Source organism: Pavona decussata, unplaced genomic scaffold, assembly GCF_977016875.1.
Source record: "Pavona decussata unplaced genomic scaffold, jaPavDecu1.1 SCAFFOLD_112, whole genome shotgun sequence".
Taxonomy (NCBI): Eukaryota; Metazoa; Cnidaria; class Anthozoa; order Scleractinia; family Agariciidae; genus Pavona; species Pavona decussata.
In genome coordinates this window covers 1,372,188-1,396,399 of record NW_028145526.1, presented here as the reverse complement: position 1 = coordinate 1,396,399, position 24,212 = coordinate 1,372,188, and the positions used below count along the sequence as shown (strand labels likewise).

General features: G+C 39.3%; 2 protein-coding genes across 4 annotated transcripts in view; one reads left to right on the top strand and one right to left on the bottom strand.

Moving 5' to 3' along the window:
* Positions 1–7,277, bottom strand: part of LOC146470728 (uncharacterized) — a 77,432-nt gene extending 70,155 nt beyond the window's left edge. Inside the window, exons 1-5 of one of the 3 annotated variants that reach the window (XR_014866978.1) lie at positions 6,963–7,277; positions 6,650–6,870; positions 5,673–5,772; positions 4,922–5,071; positions 3,215–4,272 (exon numbers count right to left, since the gene is read on the bottom strand). Coding sequence is in view for 1 of the 3 variants with exons in the window: in XM_085121693.1 (XP_084977819.1) it covers positions 3,740–4,272; positions 4,922–5,071; positions 5,673–5,772; positions 6,650–6,870; positions 6,963–7,101 (1,143 nt within the window). In the remaining 2 variants the exon portion in view is untranslated. Of the gene's footprint in view, positions 1–1,960; positions 4,273–4,921; positions 5,072–5,672; positions 5,773–6,649; positions 6,871–6,962 lie in introns of those variants that run through there. The other 2 variants (XR_014866977.1, XM_085121693.1) reach the window with 2 other exon arrangements.
* Positions 7,278–9,292: 2,015 nt separating this feature from the next.
* On the top strand, positions 9,293–18,308 carry LOC146470727 (uncharacterized). The gene is made up of 7 exons (XM_085121692.1): positions 9,293–9,342; positions 11,459–11,529; positions 14,026–14,043; positions 15,176–15,322; positions 15,862–16,023; positions 17,283–17,468; positions 17,901–18,308. The coding sequence occupies exons 1-7, from the start codon at positions 9,308–9,310 to the stop codon at positions 17,903–17,905; spliced, it is 624 nt and encodes a 207-aa protein (XP_084977818.1). The 5' UTR covers positions 9,293–9,307; the 3' UTR covers positions 17,906–18,308.
* The last annotated feature ends 5,904 nt before the right edge of the window (positions 18,309–24,212 follow it).

The following is a 24,212-nucleotide window of genomic DNA, read 5'->3' as shown; positions in this document are numbered from 1 at the left end:
CCCCGTAGTCGGCGTGATGGTCTGGTTCGAGGCACCCTGGCATCTCTGAAAGTAAATTTCGTACCCTCGATTCCTATTCTGATTTTTTGCGCTAAAAAAAAAAGCCTGTGACCACATCTGAGTGAAGCTCTCTTCATTGCGACAATTGCTCAGTGTCTTAACGACAGCATCAGCAGTCTTCTTGGCAGTGATGACATCCATTTGTTCTCCCTGTAGATATCTACTCAAATTATCAGTGTTGGATAAGATGAGCCTCAAACCAATCTAGCCATAAACAAACTTAAAGTCACAAATTGAGTGGAGAAGCGAATTACTTTCGTTGTAGGTCTTGAGATCGCGATCCTTTGATAAAGTGACCACGCCTTCCATTATCCTCAGCACTTGCTCTAGCACGGCCCAAATCAAGTTACTAAAAAATAAAATATTTTTTACTATGTCTTTGCCCTAACGGTACATCCGTTTTGCCCGAATAATACTATTTTTTTTCCGACAGGGGGGGCTGCAGCCCCCCCAGCCCCCTCGCCCATGACGCTGATGCTAAAGACTCGTTACTTCGGGGAGAAAAAAGCCTTGGTAAAGTTCCCGATGGCTTACTGGAACTTTATAACGGAAGCGACTGATCCAGTCAGACTAAAACGAATTGGTCCTTTAAAACGTGACTTCAGACGGTTAAGCCGTGTGGTCTCTGACAAAGAAAAAGTTCATCCGATGAACAAGTGTTTTGTTACTATTGGATACAGGCACGAGAGACGGACCTCGCGACAACATCCAGCGAAACGATGATAAAGGTAGTTTAGTCCCCTCAGTCTCGGAAATCAACGTGTGCGAAGACTTTATTTGCAAGAAATTAAAGACACCCAAGCCTAGTAAAGCCGCTGGTCCTGACGACAAACTATTGAAATTAGCTGAACCATCCATCACCGCACCTCTAACTTGCCTATTTTCATTCAGTGCTCACCTCGGAGAACCGAATGGTAAAAAGCTCTGCTGGTTGCAGACGTTCCAGTTCACAAGAAAGAAGGTGAGACAGACATGAACTCCTGGATATGAATAACTACAGGCGTAGTTTCGGTCCTAAGTTTCCCAAGCAAAATAATGGCATCGTGTGTAACGGAAACTATTGTGAAGCACGTTCTTTAAAAAAAATTGGGTACTGATTACCAATGGGCCTACAGGGAGGGGTACTGAACCGAACCACTACTGGTTCACCTCACCGAAACCTGGCGAAAAGCCATCGATAATAATCAAGTGGTTGCCGTGGCCTTCGCTGACTTCATAAAAGCTTTCGACTTCATCTCTCATGAGATCCTATTAAATAAGGTTAATCCCGCCTCAGTTTAACACTAAAGGAAGTTACTGTCTTGGATGACCGACTATCTAACGGGTCGATCTCAAAATTCCATCTGTTCATGTCCAGCGCTCATCAGTGTTAAATGTCACTAGAGGGGTTCCTCAAGGTTCAGTATTACGCCCCACACTATTCGCCATGTATACCAATGATTTGCCGACTTACATTTCTTCCGGCACTGTATTTATGTACGGAGACGATACTACCGTTTATTGTATCAGCAACACGGTTGATAACGTAATCACCCCTCTACATGACGCGCTCTCCAAATTAATAACTAGACGTGCTTGGAGAACTCTTTAACACCTCACTCGGCAAAGTGCGAAGCAATGTTACTTTAGAGAAAACCGTTTATCCCAGCACTTAAATCTGAAGTTGTTGGTGAGGAACGGATCGAGTGGGTTAATTACATTCGCCTTCTGGGGGTAACTATTGACAACGGACTCTTCTTATCAAAACTAGAATCTTATCTGTGTAAAGAAGAGTTTTATTAACAAGTTGAACCTACTCATTCTTGAACAGAGCAGTCCTGTTAAATTTGTATTTTAAAGTCATCCTCCCTTCAGTCTTATATGGCCTTGTCGTATGGGGACGTTGTAATAATTTAGAACACCGAAATTATTTAGAGGTACTCCATCGTGGAGCCGCCAGAGTGATCTACAACCTACCCCAACACATGCCAACTGATGCGGTATACCGACACTGCAACTGGAATACAATCAGTTACCAATGCAATACAAATTACATTTAATTAAACTAATCTATAAAGTGCTCAATGGCGAAGCCCTACGAGCACTGTCTGACTTGGTAAGCTCCAAGCCTTCGGGCTACAATCTTAAAAGACATAATACAAGTACTGTAGCGCGATTTTAAAAACTATATTAGTCATAAAGGTGCTATTTTATTGAACGCCGTCTCAAAGTACAATGGATTTACTTTTAACGTTTTCTACAATAAGGTGAAAAAGGATAAAGTATTTAAAGAACTTCACTTTAACGTCCAGTCTGTGCAATCACTCCCCAGACATTACACCGTTTACAAATGTTATTACGTTTTAATATTCAACACACAACTTCTTTTAATTTTCTCTTATTATCCTCTTGCTCCTAAATATCACTATTAGTGTACCATTTCAAATGCATATTAAATTTTTTATCTTGTAGTTTTTACCTTTCACGACGTTACAAGCATTTTCATGCTTAAAAGCTGATTGTGTTAAAATAAAGGATATGTTATTGATGTTGTTACCATAATTTTCTAACTGAGTTGTGCTTTGTTTCCTTGATCCACAGTCTTACTGAGCCTCTTGGTGCTGACCGATGACTCCTACGAACTAAGGTGATCCTGAATGGCTACACTTTTGGGATTTCATCCCTCGGCTCAAATGCTAGAATCATGTTTTACAGCACAATATATAAAACAGTGACAGGAAAGTACTGCTTATTAGCTTTCATTTGAATGGTCAATCATGGGGATTCCATCCACAGACTGAAAACTTAGAACCACCGCTTACTAGCATAAGAAGCAACACCGCAGAATTGCGCTACTTTTTCATTTCAATGGTCACACTTTAGGATTTCATCTAAAGACTAAAGAAATCACCTTGTACAGTATAATAAACAGCACCACAGGAAAGTACTGCTATGATCAGTAGCTTTCATTTGAATGGTCACAGTTTAGGATATCATCCCGAGACTCAAACGTTATAATCACCTTGTACAGCATGATAGAAAGCAGCACAGGAAAGTACTGCGCATTAGCTTTCAGTTGAATGGTCACACTTTAGGATTTTATCCACAGACTCAAGCGTTACAATCACCTTGTACAGCATAATAGAAAGCACCACAGTGAAGCACTGCTCAGTACGTAGCTTTCATTAGAATGGTCACAGTTTAGAATTTCATCCCGAGACTCAAACGTTACAATCACCTTGTACAGCATAATAGAAAGCACCGCAGGAAGCACTGCTTAAGAGCTAAGGAATCTCCCGAACGTACGGTACAATGGTAGACAGACCTCGTTCAAACAACAGCCAAAGCAAACGAGCCCCTGTCCTCTAGGTTCTATTTCTACATGAACAATAAAATAAATGAGTTGTAAAAAGGCCTTAAAAAGGCATTGGTAGAAATTGAAACAACGGAGTCATAGGACATAAACTTATAGTATGCAGTGTATGATTTCTTTATGGAAAAATCAAAGCAGAAATCAGCCTCAGTGACTGCGCCGGATAAGGATTCCTTCTTTTCACAGATCAGATGAGAATTCGCAGGCGCTGCATGTTTGACCGCCGCAAGAGGCCTGTGTAAGTGTACCGTCAAAGGTCAAATGTGAAAAAAAATCATGATCGTTGATGCTAATTTACAAGTACTGATTTATGGGCCCGATCAGTTCCTAACGAACAAAGACTTTCCAGAAATCGCCCGGCGACAGGCCAACTTTTAAGTCATCACATTCCCATCTCGCTTGGTATGTACCAAGAAGCCAGTGGTATTTACCCCATACAATGGCAACGTGATGGTAGAGTCGTCCGTCGCCATTATCCCCAAAGCGGTTAGAGCTCCATTTTTTAGCTTCCCACTGATTGCAACCATTTGCTAAGCTCGAGTTGTCATTCTCCATTCTCACAAACGAGCCGCATGAACCAGGCAAGACATTCGTCTGACCGCTGAAGTACTGGACTACAGCTTCGCCAGAGCTGTTAGCGGCTGTGATCACATGGAATGTACGTCCCACCTGTTGCTTCCTGCAGTGGAATCTCAGTTGAGTGAAAGACAAGTGCGCTCTCAGCTCCTTCATAGCGCTATTGTTGACAACCATCCTGTTGCTGTGGTAACCGCTTATTCCACGGTATGACGTCTTTTTGGACAACTGAGGTGCGGTGGCTGAACTGTTAATTACCACATTCAAAACAAGAAGCCATCCACCTGAAATGAGCAAGTTTCAAAGGATGAACAGATGATGAAATGTTGGTTACGGTCACATCTACCCCTTAACTATATTTGGTCTTCAGTTTAAGACAGCGGTAACTTTAGTGAGTTATTTTGGTAATGTGACCGCTCCTCTGTTTGTTCTAGAAATTTACGCTTTGATAATCGAAAACAAAAGAATGTAAATGGTGCTAGGGTCACACAAAGGCTATTGATTATGGTCAAGACAATGCTCACTGTAAAATAACTATCTTGGTAATGTAACGATCGGAAAGAAACTTACGCCTGGAAGATAAAAACAAAAAGAAGGTAATTTTAGTTAAACCCAGGCAGGGTGCATGGGTTAAACCTTAGTTCTTTATTTAGCTCTTTAGCCCTTTATTTTAGATGCAAGAAACACACGCTTCATTTGGGCAGAATTTTTTGAGGCCTTTTTGCCCGTTTAAAGTTGTCGGCCTGGTGCCCTTCCGTTTGTGGTGAACCCACGCCTTTGGCATTGCACTTCCCTCCCCCTCTCCCTCCTTAAGGAGGAGGAGATGTCAAGTCTTGTAGCCATTGTTTTCACCCTACTGGGGGGCTGCAGTGGGGGAGGGGGGGGGGGGGAGGCTTCAGTGTGTCTTTTAAGGAAGCGCAATTTCAGACCTACCTCCATCAGTTGTTAAGTCACAGTAGACTTTGAAAGGGTTTCCATTGCTCTCGGGGTCGATCCAGTACTCCCCGTTTTTGTTAGAGATTCCGACATCCCGGATGTGTTTGCATGACTGAGCGGGATGGTCTGGATGGGAACCGATCGCTACTGCAAGGCATCAGTAAAGAAAGAAAATGATATCAGTGAGTGGTCAATAAATCCGTATTTTCATCTGGCATCAAATTTCTATTTAAATAGCGATTGTTATTTGCGCATACCTCGGCTGAACAAGTAGAAGTTTGATGATTAATCATCGCTACATCTTTTATAAGAGAGAGAATGTTAAGAAGAAGAAATATAAAAACGTTTAGGCTAACATCATGCCAACTGTACACCTAAAGGACAGTTTTGCACTGTTTTATATTTTTTACATCGAAGCTGAAGATATACCACTCATTGCCAACATGTAGCAGGTCTTCGCCTTTTGCTAGAACCTAACTACAATGTACAAGTACCAATGTTAAAGGCGCCGCGAGTACAGGCTGTCTACAGCTTCTTGTTGCTTTGTGTTCTCCTGAAGCTTTCAATTTTCAATCTTACCACTTTACGTAGAGCTGCCTAATCTCGTACCGAAATCTTCTCACTCTTCGGAAGCGAAGACAAGCAACTGGGTACGAGATTAAGGTTGCCAGGTGAGGATTTTTTGTTCAAACCTTAACACCCAAAATATAATGATTGCCCGTCGTATGAATGTAAAAGTGTCACTCACCAGCACATTTTTTCCCTGCGTGTCCCGGGTGACAGTGTCCGCCACTCCTTGCGGTCGACATGTGTCTTTTGCGCTGTCGGCCATTGTCAATACAGGACACCTGTGTTGTAAGTGAATATGAGAATATGAGACAATCCTGCAAATTTGCATCAGGTTTCAAGCATTTGAGCGTAAAGCGAAATGAATAATCTGAAATAGCAAGTTTTTAAGATTGTTTAATGAAGTCAATTACGATCCTTTGCGTTATTGCGGATACTAAACAAAACTGGACTTATCAAAAACAAGATAATAAGCTAACAAAGTGTGTGACGCTGAATTCTTAGTGGCGCCAAACTACTCCAATTTTAATACCATTATCTAAGATCGTGGATGAAATTTTACCAGCGAAAAAATGTAAAAAGGCCGCTGAATGCCTAATAGGAATTATTCGATTATAACGCTTAGGTGTATTCGTTGACTGGGCTTCTAACAACAACAACAGCAACAATTTGTGTCAAAGTACTTTAGCATACCTGCTAATTGGAAACACAGTTAATGCCAACTAAATATTAAGTATAATAAAATTCTAGGATACTAATACAAAAAAAAAAAAGAAAAAAAGAACCAATACTATTCTATTAAAAATACTCCTTGTCCCTACGAACTGCAGGGAAAACAGTGAAACCAATTGGTGTGTCTTCTCTTATTTTAATGATTTTAAAAATTTACTATCAGCAATCCTGACACCAAAACCGGTTTATCGTTTACACTAAACTGAATGGTGACGAGATCTAGTTCGCGTGCTTTAGATAATCACTTGTTACACCAATCTTGTTTCTACAGTCTCCCTACTTGTTGGTAAGCATCAGGAAAGAGAGAGTTCTGCAGACGTTCTCAGTGGTTTGATATTTGGAACTTGTATCCTTAATCTTGTAGGCGTATTCAAATTTTAAGATAACAAGGTGCAACCACTGGTAGGTATATTCGCATAGTCTTACCTTTACAGAGCCATAGTATGTCGATCCTTTCTTCGGTTTGAAATCTTTTGGTTTCATCTGCCGGGTTTTGTTGTTTAGTTCACAGATGCGGCGGTTTGCTTTGGAACTGCTCGGGTGCACGTTAAAAGACTTGCAACTGTCATTGGCAATGCATTTTAGCTGGCATTCGAACTCGTCATCAACAGTAGCCGTTTTAATGGCGTGGCCAACTAGAGCATGATCTGTACGTTAAGAAAAGGAAATAGAATGATTTTATCGTCTGGACAAATTAGAAGAAAGGACATGACAGGTCGATTATCTTTAGTCTTCTTACCAGATTGAGATTCAAAAACAGTTCCACAGAAGTCAGAGTTTGCCACCACAAATGCGAATAAAAGTAAGCTCAAACTAGCCAGAAAGGCCAGAGTATTTAGCCACCAATTGGCCATAATGGACGATAAGAGACTGAGCATGCAGCTGCAAATTGGTCAATTATCTTCCGGAGAACTACGTTACACCTGCCAAATGATGTCAGCTTCGTGGGTGGACAGGCTGTTTACACTCTTTAACAAGTCGCAATTAACTCCTCAACATAATTAATATAGCATCTCGGTCACGTTTTCTACTTCCAAGAAGAAACGAAGAAAACTAAATCCGAAAATTTATAGTTCTTAATGAAGTGTTATTTTGTAAACGTTCCTCTTTAGTCAGGGAAATCATGATGTTAATTGCGGTACGAGAATTGAATGTTGTGCCAGTATCGTTTACTTAACAGTTGAAATAATTAAGAATTACTCCACCAGCACGCGTTTGTTATGAGATGGTACTGGCTATAATCATTCCATATCAAACAAGCGGTAGTGAAATTATTAGTTTTTTTTTTACTGACCAAGAATTTGTATTTCGATTCATTGATCCAATTTTTATCAGCAAAGAATATTCCTTGACTATGACAAGCCAAGATATTAAATATTGTTTTGTTTTCTTTATTAATGACATCTGCCCTGAAATTTTCCATTATTCACATTTTTTGTATTATTCTTGTGTTTTGTATTATCATTTTAGAGTGATATGTCGTAATGTGTTTTAAATTATTTTTCGAGTTAGCACAGCATGTTGCAAAACTTAGTTAATGCAGTATTGCCTAATTAAAAACTATCATTTCTCTGTACTTTTTTAAGAAAAAAGAAAATTGATTTACTTGTCTGCTAATTGTAGAAGCCGTGTGAAAAAAAGCGATTGAAGGATAAACAAGAAGGCAAAGGAAAGGAGTAGAATGGACCGTGAAGAGCTTTGATGAAGAAGAAAGAAAAGCGAGGGCGTCACATTGTTAAAAGACGTTAGCGGAGATTTAGTCATATCCTCGGCAAAACCCATTTGTCGGTGGCAACTTCAGCCTAGTTGGGCGCAGAAAGGACGCGAAGCTAAGGAAGCAAAGAAAACGAGCTAACAAAGCGCTGTTGTACTGTAAACAGAAAATGAAGTAAATCATTCACGACTGAGTTGGCAAAGGGCGTAGATACAATATCCGCGGCTTGTTTGTTCAGGTTCTTAACAACTGTCACTCCAGTCAAGTTCACCATGGAAACGGAAAACAATTGTGTGTTGCCTTTAATTCGCACCATCATAGTCTTAAAGTCCGATCGGGCTCAAATGTAGCCAAACTATTTGCGTAACATTACAGAACTGTTGACGATTTTTTATATTCAGCGAACTATTTCTGGCAGTTTATTCTAACCATTTTGAATTTGAAAACGGTGTCATGACGACTCCGAAGCGTCGTTCGAATTATCGTTGATTTTTACTTGCTTGTTTATTACCAAACTTTTGCTTATAAGGAATAAGTTTTACGTATATAAATAAGTAAGTAAACAAATAGTAGGTAAATAGATAGCAAGCAATATAAAAATATAACATATGCATATTATGTATTCGTAATTTTTAATGCGAGATTTGAAATTAAGAAAGTTTCAGAAGAATTTATGTCTTGGGGTAGCGAGTTCATTATTTTTCTACCGTAACAGGAGAAAGTAGGTTCAATGCATAACTCACTGTACTGTCTTGACTGTCGGAACGTGAAGTAGAGAAAGACCGGATGAGTGAAGCATACGGTTTGGTTGATATTAGTGATAAGAAAGGCCAGATAACCAGGAGCTTGTCCATTAAGAATATTTTAAGTCAAGAACAGTGCCTTTTAAAAAAACGATGCGTGCTTCAACCGGAAGCCAATGAAAATGTTTCAAGACTGGAGTTATACGGTCACATCGTCTTATCCACGAGATCAGGCGTGCTGCAGAATTCTGAATGCTTTGAAGTTTAACAGTTACACGCCTAGGTAAGCCACGGTATTGACTATTAGAGTTATCTATAAGAAAAATCTAAATGGGCTCTCTTGGACGTCACGTCAAAGCGAGAACTAAATTGAATACCTTCTGTTTTATCAGGATTGCATAGCCACTTATTGTGTGTTCCATGCCATAGCATGGGTAACACATCATCGGAGGGTGATAAATGAATATGATTGATCATTAGGGTTGATGTCCATATATATTTGCCAGTCATCTCCATAAAACATATTGTTCAGATTATGCGCGGAGACTATATCTTGTAAAGGAAGCAATTAAAAAGGGTAAACAAAAGATGTCCTAGTAGAGCCGGCTGATGAATACCGAAATCGACATGGCATGGACTGGATGTTGTGTTAACTATCGAAGGTAAGAGGAGAACCATTTGAACACACTATATGAAAATCCAAATAATTGCTGAGTCTGTCCTTGAGAAGAGTGTGATCGAGGGTGTCGAAGGCAGCTGACAGGCCCAATATTATTAAGACAACGTCTTGATGAATGTTAATGGTTTAGTACATCATTCATAACTCGCAAAAGCGCAGTTTCGGTGGAGTGATGTCTCCGATACGCTGATTGCATAGCAGGCAATAAGTGGTTTGTCATTAAGTAGAAATACGTTTGAGCCGCAACAACCTTTTCAATAACTGTGGCCATCAAATGAATATTTGCAACAGGTCGGCAATTTTTTAGAACATTCTGATCTTAAACATCAAGATCAGGTTTTTTTTTTCAAAACTCGACGCACTAAAGACCGTTTAAGTACAGCTGGGAATACACCAGAGCATAAGGATTCATTAATAATGTCTGTTATAATTAGCGCAGAGACTTAGAAGATAAGTTGGCACTGGATCAGGTGGACAAGATTTGCTTGAAAGTACGTTGGTAATTTTTTAATAATTCGTTGAGTCATAGTCTGAGCTCGTGTTTCTGCATCCAAGAAACAAGTGAGGGCTTCGTATGGGCTCTTTAGCGGCAGAGGGTGTAAAGCGCCCAGAGGTTCTCTCTAGCTCGTCCCAAAAATTACGATTCGATATTCTTTGAACCTAAAAGTCATTGAGTGAATTTCCAACCAAGAGATATAGGGAGTCTTAAGGCGACAGAAAAAAAATGTCGACGACAAAACCGGAGATCTTGAAATGAACAAGCTCTCAACAACTTTAAATAGATGAAAAGCGTCCGCCCTCTAAATTTTACTTTTGTAGTAGTCCGACTACGCAGATTATAGCATTCTGTTGTACCTGTTACAGGCTTCCGTAAAGAGTTGCCTGTGAGCAGGCGACGTTTTCCGCGTTTCGCATAAACGCAAATCATGCATTGTTGTAACAGGCAGCTTGTATTTCAACTCAACGAACTTGTGCAGAAACGGCGAACTACCCAGGAACCAAATTGTTAGACGTGGCGTTCGAGTTAAGAAAGAGAATGAAAATTCTACCCAAAACCTTGAATTTAGTTATTTGACGTTGTTTTGCAAACGACGGCAAAGAAATTTACGGACATTTGAAACGCACATACAGAGCGATTGTTTTCCTAATTTGACCTATGGATTTGCGGCATTGTCGCCGTGGTTGTTTAAGTTCCCAAGTGCAGTGGTTATCACGCCCGACTAGTTACCGGAGAGAGATAACTTTGATTCCCGCTCGGGCCAACACGTTTTTCTTTTCATGTGAGGTGTGTGTCGAAGCCAGGAAAATAAAATCCTTCAGATAAATAGGCTTTTAGCCAATGATTAAAAGGCCTCGATTCTTGGGCAACTGTTTATTGTTTTGGACAATCTTTCTGGTTCGGAAATTATCCGGCCCCTGATAAAACCACCACCTGAAGGGATTTATCTATTGAATGTAGTTCTTAATACATGGAGAACCGCTGTATGGATATAATTAATTCCGTGCTGTGATTGGTTTCCTGCTATTAGTTATTTGCTCATATCCTACAAGCCTTACCGTATTTGAACATTTGTCTGAAAGCCAATATCCCCTTTGAGCTTTCGCCCACAAGTTGATTGTTTTTTTTTTTATAACAGGGATTACTAGATTTAGAGAAATCTCAATGTCGTCAAATAATATCCACTTGGGATTAGTGTTTTTTTTCTTACGAAAATGTCACTTCATGTTGATAAAGAAAGTTTATGACGCTTCAGGAGTCGTCTATACAAAATTTCATCTCTTTCGCTTGTCCTTTATGAGTCCAATGCGATTTCGTAAAATAGTTTAATGTCTTTCTTTGGACGAAATTCAGTTATTACTGCACGTCATTGCGTAATTGGCGCACATTTAATGATCTACCAGACAGACGTCAAGTTAAAACTTGAGTACAATCGGTCCGTTTTCGAATGATAAACATCAGTTCCAAGGAGGCCAATGGGAAAATAGATAACCGAATTAAAGAGCTAGGCAAAAGGTACACCTGTCTCACGTCGAGTTGAATTAATATTACACGTTGATATCAATTTTAAAGACTAAGAGCCTGTTATCGCATTTAACAGTTCGTTCAAACGCAGCAGCATCAAAGCCAAAATGCAGTGGACAGGCGTTGCAGTGATCCTTTTTGGAATGGGTAAGTTAGCATAGTCGTTTTTTTTCCTCCTGCGTAATATTTCCATTTCGCTGGTGATCCCTGCTTTCTTTCACGTAAACAAGTTTCCACCGAGTAGTAACATCTGTGATGGTTAACAAAAATTATCGCACTCATTTGTTAAACGAGGTTCTCCTTACTCATCCTTATTACCTGCCGAGTGCATTTAACAAATTTTTACTGGATACAAACTGACCACACTATAGGAAATTGACCATGCCACTCAATAGCCCCACTACAGCATTTCATGTAGGAAACCAGAGTAGAACCGTGAAAAGGAGAGGCGCACCATGTTATTTCCGGAAGCGACAAAGTAAATTAAAAAGTGGAAAACACGAAAAATATTGAAACCTTTGACATGAAAGGGCGCGTTACTGTTCAACACATCCATCCAGTAGACTGATAAACGAAAACTCGTAAAGGCTTTGTTCTGTAGCTTGCCTGTATCGCCACAATATGGACTCTTATCCCTTTGTATGCATAAAATATGTGTAAAAGAAAAAAACCGACTTACTTTAGAGCTTATGGTTTTAATTAAATAGTCACATTTATAGAATTCTATCAAAACCTTTTAATAAATAACGCCTCAACACTTACACTAGCACGCGAAGAAAATTTTTAGGGCTTCAATTGATCATTTTTCAAGGGTATTAATTTTAAGGTTTCAATATATCCTGATTAATTATGCGTCTTTGTTTAAATTCTCATTCTCATTTGCGTGATAGTTTTTTCAGCTGCAGTCGCGATCGGTAATTTCAAATTGTAAGCTAAAACAGAATCAAATACCTCTTTACTTGTAAGTTGAAGAAAATTTCTATGGGTTTCCAGGTTTCAAGGTTATTAATTTTACACCTGAATATAGCTTTTCAGTTTATCCTGGTTAGTTACTCTCATTTGTTAAACTTGTAATTCTAATTGCGTGATAGTTAGTTTTTTCAGCTGCAGGCGTCTTCAAAAAGTTACAAATTATGCGGTAAAAAGATCCTAAATTAGCACTAGCATTTGAAATTAACGCGAATTGCGGGGAAATTTAGTTCGAAGTAAAACAAAAAAAATTAAAACATTAACGCGAACGAGACGGTTGAATATCCAAATGAACCGGCGAGACTAACGCGAGCACGGAAGAACCATAATTGAGAGCTACTCCCCCTAAGATCCCCATATTCAATTTCAACTAAAAAAATATATTTCGCAGATAAATCTTCCATCAACTTCTCTTGGCAAGTATTAAAGTAACAAATACGAAATACGAATGGTGGAATTTAACGTTCTTAAGATTTCCTGATTCGAACTTTTCACACCCCGGGTGGTGCTTGAACCCGGCCCAGTGGCGAGATCATGAATTTTGCAAGACTTGCAATTTTAGTTCCAAAGAATACAGTTAATTCAAAATCACCTTATTCGCTAGTTATTAACGATGACTCTTCACGTTCATAATATGATGATTTCAATCATAAGCTTTAATTACTGTTATAAATCTGAGGGCACAATGTTTTTGCTTTGAGCACGTATCGCAACATGCCATTTAGCTCAAGTTCAGCGGAATAATACAAAAGTGGCTCGTACTCACAGGCTCCTCCACATATCAGTGCAAACGTTCTATCCATCATCTGTTAAAATCTGTCATATATTTGGCTGCAATACAGTTTCCTTTCCAAAAGTGAAAGGTGAAATTTGTGACATTCGACTAACACGGCCACATTTTCATCAAACACGTCATAAACGAATGTTAGCAACAAACCACGAAATGAGATAACAATTGCTTTAAAATTTCTATACCAAAAAGGTTTAAACATTTCTTACCAATTTGATCGTAATAAAAACGCTGGAAGAGCTTAATCACAACTGTTATGTAACGAGATGTATAAGTCTATCAACGTTGAAACGAATTCACTGTTAACCATCGAGCGTTAGCGCTTCCTCAGAGCGATAATAATGCTTCTAAAATTCAAAACTGAGGACTTCATTGTAGCCGAACGTGACCAATGCCTAACCAAGGAAAGAACTGCTTCAGTCTGAAGATTTTAAAAAACTGTCAAAATCCAAAATCTTAAATTAAAATTGAAATTAGATTAAGGCCAAGTTGAGAACCAGAGGACATGAGCAATCCCAGTCGTGATCGGGTCATTGAAATCGTTCAACACAGGCATTACAAAGAATATCAGCTTAATACCAGGAAACATTGGGATCGAACAGATCGCCCTTCTCGGAACAGTGCATATCTTGAAGAAAGCGATATCCATCACTTAGAAACCACCGCTACTCTCACATGTACGGAGTTTATCAGGACACGAATGGAAATCAGACAAATTAAGGAAACAATAATAACCATGATATAAATTTCATTATGATGATGACAATAATAATGAGATTCTTAAAAGTTATTATGCATACAAATTGTTATTGTAGTTATCACTGTTACAATAACTATCATATTATTTAAACGGACTACTTAGTTTTGTCCTCTTTTATTGACAGGATATGCTGTTAGAACAGGTAAGCTGTATGCATAAAGTGAGGAATTAAAAAAAAGGAACAGAAAACAAGTTCCCATATAAATCTTACTACTGTAGTCAATTAACAATGCCAAAGTAAACTACTGCTCGAAAGCTTTAATTTTAAGTCAATTTATTTCACAAGATTTTCGTTAGACTCAGTTTTAAGTGCTACTTTGTTAAGCGGAAATAACAACTTCTGGCTAAAATTTATGAATATTTTCTCAAAACTGGAAAGAATAAAATAAGTTATGACGCCTTAAACCCAAAGGTATCTTGTTGAAGGCCACTTTTCTTAGTGTGTTTGGCACATGAACCCAGTTTACAGGTAACGAGTTCGATTGCTGGGGAGACTTCGTATCTACCGTTTCCAAATATGCCTGTCACACTGAATGGAAAAATACGTCTAACAAGGCAACGATAATTAGTCTCTTTTCTCCATGCATCCCTTTTATGACTGAGCCATGTGTTCCAGCACGCGTTCCCAGAAGGGTGCGATTATGGTTAAATCGGAGAATAGCAAAAAATGAGTTTTGAGATACGATTCTTCTGATTCTCCGATTTTTGTACTTGGCACGATTCTCCGATTATTCCGATTCTTCCGATTATACGGTTCTTCCCGAAACAAGCGCACTACACATGAATATATCTCGTTCTTTAATCCATTAGCCGAAACAAGCGCACTACACATGAATATATCTCGTTCTTAAGGCAAAATCGTACAGTCGGAAGAATCGTAGAATCGGACAATCATTTCTAAAGTCTCTTAAGGTAAAATCGTAGAATCGGAAGAATCGCAGAATCGGATAATCATTTCTAATTAAAAGTGTCTTATGGTAAAATCGTAGAATCGGAAGAATCGTAGAATCGGATAATCATTTCTAAAGTGTCTTATGGTAAAATCGTAGAATCGGAAGAATCGGAGACTTCAATCGTAAAATAGGTAAAAACCTTACTGGTAAATCGTAGAATAGTACGCCTAAATCGGACATACTATTCTCCGATTTAGCCATAATCGCACTGCTCTCCGCGTTCCAAGTCTGAACTGGCTGAAGTTACTCCTGGCTATCTTGAACGCCTCTATGCTGTAGTTTAGTTCTGATTGCATTTTTGTGCGCGTTTTATTATATTAGAGTATGCCATGAACCCTTGTGACGGCATTGATCCCAAACAACGAAAGGACTGCGGATATTTTGGGATAAACAGAGACGAATGTGTTTACAGCCGACATTGCTGCTGGGATGAAAGCGTCCAAGATGCTCCTTGGTGTTTTAAAAGCGGTAAGAATAAACAATTTTATTAACTTTACAGAGAATAATTCCTGTCAGTTTATGCTGGAAAGCAAATGCTGTACTCGCTCACACTGGCTTCTCAGATCAGACTCGGAATAGCTTTTGCAACTGATTTCTAAGAACGCATGTACCTCAATAGGGTAAAGGTAGGGTTTGTGGTGTGATTTATAATTCAATCAATTCCATTTGGCAAATTAAAATTACGGTATAAACTAGGTTTAATTTTCAATTCAATAGACATTTTTGTCGGAATCAGTAGGATGCTTAACAAAAAATATCGATAATATAAGCTGTTCTGGTTAAAAACGACAGTTAACTTTGTTGATCAGAGAACTGAAGTTTAATAGGAAGATGGGGATGAAAAATTTTCTCAAACTCCATGTAAAACCTTGTTGAATACCAGTAAATTTGCCCGAGGGCGAGCACCATGCCTGGATCGGAACTAATCTTCTCCTGGCTAGGTTCAACCTTTCTTGTTTTATGTTTAATTATTTTCCTTTTTTTATGCGCGTGTTTTGTTACATTAGAGTTACCCGGTAAACCTTGTGACGGCATTGATCCCGCAAAACGAAAGGACTGCGGATATCTTGGAATAAGTAGAGACGAGTGTGTTATGGGCCGCCATTGCTGCTGGGACGAAAGCGTCCAAAATGCTCCTTGGTGCTTCCATGCTATTCTTCCTCCCGTCGGTAAGTCATGACTTGTTTAAAGTTAGACTGCAAAACAGTCGTTTTTTTCTTTGTGGGGATCCTCGCGCGCGAGCCTTACAAGCTCTTTTCAGTCCCCCTCTCTGTTTATACACTCGCTCCAGACTTTTCGTTTGAAGACGGTGCGTATTCGTATGACCGACCGTCGCCTAAAAGTACCTCTGTTTTGCAGTCTTGCATAAATAACACTTTTCAACTGAATATGTGATTAGGAACTGTTTATCTACTGTATGATATCGCCGGTCCTTTCCATACCCCGAGCTTCATGCTACAGAAAAGTTAAGCTTATGCCGTGTGGACCACTTTGGTTCGTACGTAGTACGACTTTACCTTTAACCTGCAAATGTATTAGGCACAAAAGCAGTTGTTTACAATCAGTTGTATTTGTCTAAAAACTGACCATTTTACTAAAACTTCTTCGAAAATCACCCAAACAAATTTGTCATTAATTTACTCAACAGTATTAAGAAAAGAAGATACCACTCTGCCTTTAAACTGCAGATATGTAAATATGTAATGTGATCATTTTTGGTTGAAAAGCCAGGAAACTTTTATGAAATTCGCGAAAAGTTTGCTAAGTTGGCTTTGTTTTCTGTAGTCGCCGAGCAAAACGATTGTTTTTTAAAGGTAAAAATTTACCTCGAGTTTCAATTGTTCTGATACCCTTTTTACTGAACAAAAGCCATAATGGTTTTTGAATCGGGAAAATTGCACGACGTGAATAGACAGCATAAGCGTTGTGTTGCTTATAATAGCAACCTATTACACCTGGTTTAACTTTAAATTCGGAGATATTTGCTGCCTATGTGAAACGTGTTGCTCTGCTGTGTAATCGGTATCCATTTAATAAATGTCGTTGCTTTGGCGAAATCTCCTACATAACCCTGGGAACCGAAATCTATATGTAGTGTGTATTATATCCCACAGATCTGTATTCACAGCAATAATTGCGGTTGGCTAGTGATTGATACCATATAGAAAAGGCTGGTCCCGTTAATACTAAAACTACATATTTTGACAATACTGTGCTGTTGATTCTTGGTTATGAATTTCTAACTGCTTAGCTCTTCACCTTCTGTTAGAAATAATAATGTTGATGATAATGCTAGGTTTAAAGGATTGATCGTTCTCCGCTAAGCTGATACTGTCAGAACACCTTCGTGAGTACGCAATTAAGTAAAAGGGTGTCACACTTTTAACGCATTGTGGTGTAATTCAAAGATTACATTGCAATTTTATAGGCGGAAAATGTCGCGGCATTCGTCCAGAAGAACGCAAGGATTGTGGATATTTGGGAATACAGAGAGATGAGTGCGTAAAGGACAGGGGATGTTGCTTTGACGACAAAGTTCAAGCCGGAGTGCCTTGGTGTTTCCAAGGTCGTCCGATGCCACCCCCTCCCCCTGAGGGATCTGGCAAGATGCCCGGTAGGTAACTCAAAGCAAAGCCATTGACTTTTAATTCACTTTACACCCAAGAATCGTTATTTATTGCAGGATGTAGCCCGACCTTGCCAAACCCCACGCTACCACGGCCCTACTTTTGCGGTGGTTGGTACTGCGCATCTTTCCTTAATAAAAATTGCAGATTTAGATGATGGCATGTGATTGGCTTAGCGGCCATCGGATGTTGGCCATTAGACCATGTCCGGCCAAACTTCCGATCTTTCTCACCCAATGAAAACAGCAAGGTCTAGTAACATTTCTATGTTTGTTTCTCAGTAAAACAACTGTTCCAGTCGCGCTGATTGTTCTATGTATGTATAATATCTAAATAAGGTTTGCTCTGAAATTATCAAAACTCACAATAACGTGGTGTAATTGTCTAATTGAATTGTTCTTTCTTTTCTTGATTCACAGCCTAACTAAGCCTCGTGGTGCTGACGGATGACATATCCTAAAAACTAAGGGGATCCTGAAAACACTTCAGTTAATTCATTATCTAGCGACCTTTAGATTTGGCGACGAGTACCAGATTAAGTACGAGTACGACTTTCTAAATCTACCGAGTTTGCGTGGTGTAGAAAATCACTTGTCACACGAATCTTATTTTGTAGGGCGCAGCCTACTTTTCTGCTTGAAAGAAACGGGAAGGTAAGAGCATTCTGGGGACGTGACTGTTTTGAAATTTGAAAGTCGTACTCGTATTTAATCTTGTATTCGTACTCAGATTTGAAGGTCCCTATTAATCGAATACGGTGGCCACAATATCGTTGTCCTGTATTAATAACATTTAAAAAGTGGGTAATAAAAGATGTGAGAAAACAGTGTTGAAACTCTTACTGTTGTTTTCGCACTCATTTTTTTTGTTATGAACTGACAAATTGCTAATAAGACTGCGTGGGTCATCCGCACTGAGTTCAAACATACTTCTACTTCTATGCAGTCAATCCACAAAAGCAAAGTCCATATAAACGTGGACATCATAGCGCTATTTCAACACTAATAACTATAAAGTAAATTAAGAGCCTTCTTAAATCTGTTTACAGACATTTTGTTACAAATTTGCAGGTTTCTTTAAATTGTTCCATTTTGTTCGTTATAATTCATTTCTTTAGGTTTAATTGACTTGGATGACACTGGCGTAAAGATGACATGCATGGTGGGAAAACCATTTTCTATAATGCGAATTCATGTTCGACCCGCAGCTCTCGGTTCACAAGACTTCGCTACTCTTTTCTGAGAATTTGGAATAAATTCCACAGGCGTGACTTGTGGGCAAGTGTACCGGTTAGCTTGATAGCTCAGTCGGTGGGTTTGAGTCTCGTTTCTATGCAACTACGCCCCTGTGCCACAGTTGGCAACATCACTCGAGAGTCAGGTATTTCAACCCTTTGCCTCACTTCCAATCCTTCCAGAATTATAAAATATATTACCATCAAGAAAATGTTGGGTACGAGGTAGAATACGACAAGCCAAAGCATTATTTTTTTGGAGAATGATGTTTTTTTATTGTAGAAAGTGACACAGGCATACTCAGAAAAAAGAAATCCGAGTGCTCCTATCAGGAGTCGAACTTAAGACCTTCCGATTACTAGTTCAGATGCTCTACCACTGTTCCACAGGAGACTCGAGGGAGCGTGGGCCATTAAACTAGGTTCATGGGACAAACATCTTGCATACTGCTAGGATTTGAATGTCGAACGTGTGGTATATGAAATAAATGTAATGGTATATTTCCAGCCTGGTGAATGAATGAGAACGATGTATTATTCTAGAAAGTGACACAGACACTCGGAAAAAGAGTATGCCTGTGTCACTTTCTAGAATAATACATCATTCTCATTTATTCACCAAGCTGGAAATATACCATCACATTTATTTCATATTAATTTCTTTATACCGATATTTCTGACAGTTGGTAAACAGTCCCGATTTGAATCATTTAAAGTAGATAATGAGGAACGTCATAACGTCCTCTGGCGAAATAATTTTTTTAATTGATTGAGCCGACAGCAACAACAGCCGCATCTGTTTTCAAGACTTTGTTGAGGAAATAAGCAATAATATAAGTCAGTGTTGGTGGCCTTAGTTCTACTCATCGTCCAGAATATGGCTCGACACTTCAGGATTTTTCTACACATTAAACTGAAATTCAATCTGGATACCAAACTTTCAGATAACAGAGAAAATGACTTGAAAACGGCCAACAGGGTCCATACGTTTGGTAACTATATGAGCCAACCAATACCCTATGGCCTTCGTTGATGAGACATCATGCAGTTAAACGAATGAAAACTTTATGAGCTTTTCCCAGCTTCCTTGACCCTACGGGCGAGTCCTTTACGCAGAAGGCAAGAACAGCCCGCAGGAAAGAGCCCGTGGCAGAGTTCAAATCCACCGCCATTTTACCCGTATAGAGAGTATCGCAGCCTCTTCGCCGCTGCCTGGAACAACAAGGCATTCGCACCGTCTTCAAATCCGAAACGACACTTAGGTCACATTTGGTGCGATCTAAGGACACCGTCAATCCGGCTAAACAAGATGGCGTTGTTTACAGGATTCCCTGTGAATGCGGTAAAGTCTACATCGGGGAAACAGGGAGATCTATGCATGAGAGAATCAAAGAGCACGACCAGGATATACGACTAGCCTGTACCCAGACCTCCGCCTTTTCTGAGCAGGCCCACGAGTCCGGCCATTATCCGCTTTGGAACGAGGTAACGTTTACTGATCGAGACTCTCACTGGTACACCCGTAGGGTCAAGGGAGCTATCCACATAAGACTTCACCCTAATAACATCAACAGGGACAGCGGAATTGAAATTTCTGAAGCGTGGATGTTGACGATCTAGAAACACAACAGGAGAGTGGTACAATATGCTTTGCATGCTGCTCTTGCCGTCGGGGCGTTGCAGATGCAAGTTTTATTCCACCTAGCATGCTGCTCTTGCCATTGGGGCTTTGCAGATTCAAAGTTTAATTCGCTTAGCATTCTGCTCTTGCCGTCGAGGCTTTGCAGATGCGAGATTTTTTCACTTAGTATTCTGCTCTTGTCGTCGAGGCTTTGCAGATGCGAGATTTTTTTCACTTAGCATGCTGCTCTTGCCATCGGGGCTTTGCAAATGTGAGATTTAATTCCCTTGGCACGCTGCTCTTGCTATCGGGGCTTTGCAGATGCGATGTTTAATTTGTTTAGCATGCTGCTCTTGCTATCGGGGCTTTGCAAATGTGAGATTTAATTCCCTTAGCATGCTGCTCTTGCTATCGGGGCTTTGCAGATGCGAGGTTTAATTCACTTAGTTTAATTCCTCTTTTATTTTTTCAGCTGCTTTTTATCAGAATTTAGCTTTTCATCTATGGGAAATAGTAGATTTTTATCCTACTACCATTTCCCCTAATTCAGTGTCATGGGTTTAAAGTTCAGGATGTTCTCTCCCCGCTTAAGCCCGGGAGATGCCAGGTAGTGGCCATATCTCAGAAAATTGCGTCTCGGTTGTCTTTAAAGGAGACGCTCTTGCAGACTTCTCTTCGATTTGTCGCCGGGGAGACTAATTCAATGGCTATATATTACCTAAAGCTTGCGCAAGATCCTCGTATCCCAAGAATAAGACGCTGTCTCCTTATCTTCGTGTTACGCAGATTTTAATTCCCTTAAGAACTTTGTTTTGGCTTTTCCCATTCCTCCCCACCGTGGTCGAGGCCTTTTTCTTCTTTATGTTCTATGAGTTAATTTATCTTCCCCTTACCTGCCACTCGAGTTTTGGGTGTTTTACTTTGAGTTTAGGGGTATTCTGGGGTTCGTTTGATTAGCGCACCCCTAGTTTGTGGTGAGCATCATGTTGCGACAGCTGTCCCCCAATCTGAATCCTAAGGCGTGATGGAGAGTGCGAAATAGATTACTATACACTGTAGCACATTTCTTTGCCGTCTACTTCAAAACGACAACGTGAAATGAGCACCTTTTCAAGGTTTGATAGAGAACGTGAACACATGATGTTCCTTCCCTTTCTGAACTTGAAAGCCGCACCCTACGAATTAAGCTCTTGTATAGTTCGGCAGCATTACACAAATTGAATTACCGGTAATTGGAATTATCGCAAGTTAGTTCAGAGAAAGCGAATTTAATTTTTAGGTTATGTTTTCGTTAGCGTCTTTGTCCTCGTTGCTTAAGGTCCCTTCTGTTGGTAGAGTTTTATCGCTGAGGTCGGGGAGCTGCCATCTTGAATGACACACCCAATGAAATCTAGGGAAAATAGAATGCTGAGAACGGCTGAGCAGAGGAGTCGTCACCGCCTCCCCTCCCCTCCCCTCCCCACCCCACCCCTTTGGAAGTTGTGCGCTCTTGCTAGAGCTTCGCTCTTAAGACCTCAGTAGTTGAATTCCCCGGCAAACACATGGGAAAATAGGGGAATGCGAGGAGTGTATGGGATCTGAAATGGGACTTATATTGTTAGAATAAGAATGCCACCCAGTGAGTAATCTGCACAAAGGTGGATTGCGTGACGACATTAATTTACTCTGATAATCAAAATAATTAGTGAGTGTTAATTTATTGCAGGAATGATTAACCTGCAGAAATGAATTACACGCGTGTGCAATAATAACTCATAAACCGCAATATTTGCAACACTTGACAAAGTTTGCTTTAAAACGTGCGCTAGAAAACTTGTACACCTCGAGGAAGCCTTTGTGGTTATTCTTTATTTCGGCAATCCCATTGCACAAATTCCTCATCAGAACTTTTCTTTATTGTATTGTTTTGCACCCCTTGGAAAATAAATGACTACAAAATGAACTCTTCTCAAGACAACTATACCGAAGAATCACTTTTCCCAAATTATAGCGCTTATCAGTCGAATGAGGCTTTCCAGTCGTGGAAATAAACTTTCATGACTTTCAGATGACTAAATTCCAACACTTAATTGCCCAAATTAAACCCCGCTATATGCTAATTTCTCCCCGGGCCTGGCTATTTAAAAGTTGTTGATGAAAAGTTGCGCACTTGTATTGAAATTCCTAGTCATCCATTATTGTCCAACATATAATTGGAAGAGGACATGGAATGATACAGTTTGTTTCTTAAAGGCCAACAAAACTTCTTGTGAGATATTTAGCTTCGATAAAAGCTTTGGTTTTAGTTTGTAGATAACAGAGGCAACAAAGGATGAATGTGCCTTATTCCTGCAAAACATCACGTTTTTACTAAAAGAACAAATATAGCAAAATGCATATTTATCACTTTTGAGCAAAACAAGATCCGTCCATTGTTTTTGTCTTGAAAAAAAACCTCCAGGGCTCAAAAAATTTCCGCTTTCAAAGACAATAGAATTCCAACACATTTTCCTGTTTTCAACAAACCTTTGAAACTTTAAATAGAGACCAAGTTATCTTCGACACCCCGCGCTGATTTTTTGTCTAGAAAAATACTCTTTAATCAAACCTCTACGTTTCATGCAATATGGCGTTTTCGTTGTCACAAAACACGCAATCATAATACTTTTCATGACTTCTTTTTCGGACGAAAAATTGAATGAAAGTGTAATATCAAAACCAAAAGGTGCTTTTCCAAGCTAATGGCTTTGAAGGTATGACTAGATGAACAAGAGTAGTCTTGCATATGGTATAAAATTGCTTAATTAAGAACAGGGTTTTCGTAGCCAAAATAACAACACGTTATTGCTTTTTTGATTGATTTCTAACATAACGTAACGGTGCCTAGCCGGTTTGGAATGAGCAGGAGGAGGAGTGGGTGATACAAAAGGTGAAATAAAACCAAAAAAAAGCACTTATTTGAGATTTCAGAACCGAAAGCCTGTCGTTACGAAACAAAAGCATTCAAAGCAGTTTAATCAGGTGTTCAAGTCTAACGCACTCAAGCTCTTAAAAAGCACTTTCTCGTTAGGATACCATGCAGAACAGAATATGAAAATGGGTTTAAAGACTAAACAAAAGACACAACAAAGAACGAGGCCAAAAAACTCACTTCAAAGGGAACCGGCAGGGGTCAAGAGTGATGGGACACAGCACGCAAAATGAAGTGCACGACAATGGATTCATTTGAAAAGACGATTCTGTAAAGGAAAAGTCCAAGTTTTGTAATCCAGAAGAACCATCCAGTTGGCCTAATGAAATTTGGAGCTTTTTGTAGAGTGTGACGTTCAAATCCAATTATTCTTCTTTCAACTGTGACCATTTAAATTAGTCACTTGCTTTGTCTTTCAAAAAGTGTACTTTTACTATATTTTCTTTCACCCATTGAAAAATCTTTGAAATAGCCATGTATGGTAATATTTTGGATCAAGATTTTCACCTGCCATTTTTCGTGTTCACCAAAATACTTTCCTTTGCTACGTTATTAAAACTTATCCTTGTTCATTCTGATTGATCAAACAAAACATCTTTGACGTTATAAGAATGTTCAAAAATAAATTGCATTAGATGTTTGGTTGGTATTGTTTAATTTCTAATTACCTATTTTTAATAACCTTCCCACGCATAATTCCTTTACACTGTGCAAAAAGAATTCTGGAAAATGTCCTTTTAAATGTTAACATGTACGGGACTGAAACTTGAGACTACAACTTCGCACAAAATGTCGTTATAAGACCGTTCTGGGATAATAAATAGGAAGTGCTATTCAAGTCACTATTCAGTTTAAGTCGATGAACGCAACAGTCCGTAACGTTTCCACTATCTAAAGATCTAAAGGATAAAACAGAGACAAGTTCT

Excerpts from the sequence above, each read along its gene's own strand:
- LOC146470727 (XM_085121692.1), top strand. The coding sequence starts at position 9,308 with ATGGCATGGACTGGATGTTGTGTTAACTATCGAAG. Across the intron at positions 15,323-15,861 it reads TCCTTGGTGTTTTAAAAGCG|AGTTACCCGGTAAACCTTGT; the intron begins GTAAGAATAAAC and ends TTGTTACATTAG. Across the intron at positions 16,024-17,282 it reads TGCTATTCTTCCTCCCGTCG|GCGGAAAATGTCGCGGCATT; the intron begins GTAAGTCATGAC and ends GCAATTTTATAG.